This window comes from Nestor notabilis, unplaced genomic scaffold (assembly GCF_000696875.1).
Source record: "Nestor notabilis isolate BGI_N333 unplaced genomic scaffold, ASM69687v1 scaffold5863, whole genome shotgun sequence".
Classification (NCBI taxonomy): Eukaryota; Metazoa; Chordata; class Aves; order Psittaciformes; family Psittacidae; genus Nestor; species Nestor notabilis.
In genome coordinates, this window is record NW_009920472.1 from 10,908 (window position 1) to 15,117 (window position 4,210).

The 4,210-nt window shown below is 40.1% G+C and overlaps 1 protein-coding gene across 1 annotated transcript in view; it reads right to left on the reverse strand.

Annotated features, from left to right (window-relative positions):
- Positions 1-2,928, reverse strand: part of SOCS6 (suppressor of cytokine signaling 6) — a 3,292-nt gene extending 364 nt beyond the window's left edge. Inside the window, exon 1 of the mRNA XM_010010681.1 lies at positions 1-2,928. This exon is cut by the window's left edge and continues 364 nt beyond it. Coding sequence (XP_010008983.1) covers positions 1,107-2,711 — 1,605 coding nt within the window. The 5' untranslated portion in view covers positions 2,712-2,928 and the 3' untranslated portion in view covers positions 1-1,106.
- Positions 2,929-4,210: the final 1,282 nt, after the last annotated feature.

Here is a 4,210-nt window from a genome sequence, read left to right on the forward strand (position 1 = left end):
GAGAATTTGTGTGTATTCCCGCTTTGGGGGGGGGGGGGGGGAAGGCAGAAAATTATAAAATTTCAAGTAGCTTGAATATATATTGTAGAAATCATCCTTTAGAAGTTTTCGCCCATTCCCTAAAATGGCTTATCAATACATACTCCCATAATAACAATTTCTAGAATCTTTCAACAAATTGAGAAAATTTCCCCTCTGGCCACCCCAACAAGAGGTAGGAGGGAAAAGGACAGAAAGATGGGGACCTGGTAGATGTTCATTTATTTAATTGATGGCATGATTTTAAAGGTAATATTTGACAAGACCCAAATACTGCTGTTTCCTTAGAGGTACTACACACTGACTGTTTTAAAAGGCCATTTTTAGAAGGACAGAACACCAAGAAAAGAAGGCTGCTGAAGCAACCTTCTCAAACAAAAACAGTGTACAGACAGTACAAGGCTGAGGAGAAAGGTGGGGTTTTTTCCCAAAAATATGCTGCATAACTATGTTCTTATCACACAGCTCTGACTGTAAGTTCTACATTAGGGCATATCTTTATAGAAATTCATACTTAGGATACTGGGAAGTCATTTTTAACATAGATGTAAATTCTCTAATTTAGAATACCAGTATGTTTTTTATCCATGATCATTTTTTTCAAACAGGATATTTTAAAGGAGGGGGGGGGGAAAAAAAACCATTCAACAAGTTTCATTTGACTTTTACTTATCGTTGAATACACATGAAATGTGCTTTCAATGCATAAAAATCACAGTGGATAGCAGCAAAGGACTTGGGGGAAATTAAGGAGAATCTGATCATTCACATTGTGATTAATCTGCACATTGATGAAAGATAGCTATTTCACACTTCTAAAAATAAACTTGAGATCATTCTTTCAAAAGAAAAAAAAACCCCAAAAAAACCAAAACACCCCAAAATAATACACAAACCCCCCCAAACAAACATAAATCCAAATGCATTACTTTTCTTTTACACACAAAAATGAAATATTTTTATGGCAGCAAAAGATTTTGATAGTAATGAAAGTCTGTAAACTGTAATTCAATCTCTTTTTGTTGTTGTCGTTCCCAAAGTGCAAGATGCAAGATTCCCGTAAGCTTTCAGTAGTGCTTTTCCTGTAAATAATCCTTCATTTTGTTTGGCAAAGGCAGTTTCTGAATCAGGTCTATTCTGGTGTACTGACGTATTACAAAACGACACAGGTACTGTAAAGAACGCACCTGCATAAACCGAGATACTGGATTTGTCAGTCTCACTGGGTAAGTTGCAGACCCAGGCAGTCGGGATCTCGAATAGCAGAAAGCTCCATTTTCAGAGTCCCTGATTGAATGTTCGATTAAGTCAACTATAGATGTATGTCCCTCCACATCTGGTTGCTCATAAAAGCTAAACCTACCATTTGAGTGTTCAATTCTAGTGTGAAGAGTTTTTCCATGGGAACGAAAACTCAAACTTAAAAGATAACGATCATCGGAACTATCTCGAACAAGAAACGAGCCATCAGGCACATTAGCTAATTTTCCCTCTGCCTCCCAACGTGTAATGGGGCCCCAGTACCATCCTTGTTTTGCAAGTTTTTTCAGTTCTTCTGTGAGACTTGTCACAACCATAGGACCACTGTTCTGTACAGAATCATAAACTCTTCCAACTCCCGGGGCAGTGTTAGGATCAAAATTCAAATGGCAGCGCATACTTTCAGCCACGTGGGCATCTGTGCCATTCAATCCATTGAAGTTCCTTTGGATTTGATTATTCTGCATTGGAGGTAGCAAAGGTGAGAGTGGAGGGACATCGTTGTGATTAACTCTTGGACTTTGCAACATGACTCCTGTGGTACCAATCAACAAACCATTCACTGTCTGGTCCACAAAGATATCCGGTGCAACGACTACATCCTGATCCACTTGGCTCTCTTCTTCATGGAATGCATTTCCCCCCACTTGAGAAGAAACAGTTGAAACTTCCATGGGTGAGGAACTATCCAGACAGTAACTACGTGATCCTTCCAAAGGATACATTCCCTCATCTAAAGGCACAGTATACTGAATGTAGTCCTGAGGCATTAATCCAATAACTACAGGCACATGTTCATCAATATGAAGATGCAAGTCCCCATTCTGAGATTCTGTATTTTTTAACACACTGTTTTGTTCCTGGAACACGCTGTCTGACTGCAAGTCATGGAAGTCCTTTCGAACACCATTCAGTGCTGGGCTTGGATTAGAGGAATGGACCAAGGCCTTGACTTTCACTTCCATTTTAATGCAAGTCTCTTCTGAATTTGTAGGTCGAAGGGGCCACGGAGTTGGACTGTAATGGTGATTACGGAGAGAAGTGGATCTCAGAGGTCTTTGAGCTCGCACATCTTTGAAAGTTATTGGAGCAGATGAGGAAGAAAAGGTGTCATCATCTGCAGAGCTTACAGATGGTGTGCTGCCTTTGCCTTTCTGTTTTTGTTTTGCTGAAAGCCTCCTTTTTAACGTACCCATTAAACTTTCACTTTTTGATCTATTTTTGCCTCCTTTTTCATCTTCACTATTGACTTCACAGCCAGCCAAATCTTTACCATAGCAGCTGCCAAACAAGGAGTCATCTTTTCCAAATTCACTTAATGATGGCTGGTGAACCACTACAAAGTCGCTTTCATCTTTACTTTTATTTAAGTTGAAGGACTTGCGAATTGTTTTGAGACTAATTTTCTTCATTATGACAAGTTATCAAGTCTGGCTGATCAGCAGTGCTTGTGGTGATATAGCCCTAACACATGCAGAGCAGCTTCTGCTTCATTTATGTGTTTTATCCAGCCTCATTTAACTTCAAGAGCCATTTCCTGAAAACAAGTAAAAAACAATTAACTTCACAAAAGAAATATTTTTTAAATTATCCATAAGGTTTCTCCCCTCCAAACAAAACAGAAATTGCTGTACTTGTAATGGACATCAAATAGAAGTAAATACAGAGAGCTGACTTGGAAACCAATCAGGCTCAAAAAATTAATCTGCTACATCTGCCTTGGAGACTTCCACAATTTTTTTCTTCTTTTAGCATGTTATTTTTAAAATATACACAGAATGATTGGGGCTGGAATGGACCACCAGGGGTCATCTAGTCCAACCTTCCTGCCCAAGCAGGGTTACCTACATCATATTGCTCAGAAACGTGCCCAGATGGCTCTTGCTATCTCCAGGGCAGGAAGCTCCCCAAGCTCTCTCGGCAATCTATTCCGATGCTCAGTCACCCTCACAGCAAAGAAGTTCTTCCTCATGTTCAGCTGGAATTCCCTGTGTTTTTATTTCTGCGTACTGCTTCTCATCCTATCACCTAGTAGCACCAAGAAAAGTCTGGCCCCGTGCTCTTGACATACTCCTTTCAGACACACATTTATCAGATTTCCCCTGAGCCTTCTCTTCCCTAGGCTGAATAGGCCCAACTCCCTCAGCCCCTCTTCCTGTGAGAGATGCTCCAGAACCTTAATCATTCCAGAAGCCCTTCACTGGACTTGCTCTCTTGCAGTGCAGAGCCCAGAACTAGACACCCTATCCAGGTGACGCCTCATCAGCGCTAAGCAGAGAGGGAGGATTACCTCCCTCACATATTACATCACACTCACAGGCACATATACTTAATGCATGTATATAGAATTTTGCATATGTATATATGTGCTTGTATATAAAATTTTCCAGCACAGAAACACTCCTCTCTTTCAGAAGGCTCCTAAAAACTCCCCACTGTAGAAGATAAAACTAGAAGATACTCTATATGCTCCATCCAAGAGGATTAAACTCTAATTATTCCTAAAACATGGTCTTACAAGGTCATACTTTCTTTACACAGGAAAGTTGAGCAATATTCAAATAGTTACATAACTATAGGAAAACTAACTCTAGTGAAAAAGGAGAGACACGTTAACAGCAAAGTAACATCTGTTTAGAGCAAGTCATAGAAGTCTTCCCCTGAACTTCTCTAAAAGAAAAGTTAATTTCCAAACACTGTTTTAGGTACAGAGGAGGTCAAATCAGAGGCTCTCCTTGCCTAGAACTAATAGACCTTTTCTTCCTCCAGTACTTCTGCCAAGAGTAAGTGGACAGATCAGCTCAAACCCCAGCCAACTGCTCCCACCTGGCTTCTTCCAAAGTCCTGTACCCACCCTCTCCACAAATTTGACTTTTCAGCTTGGGTTTGGGGTTTTTTTTGTTTTGTTTTT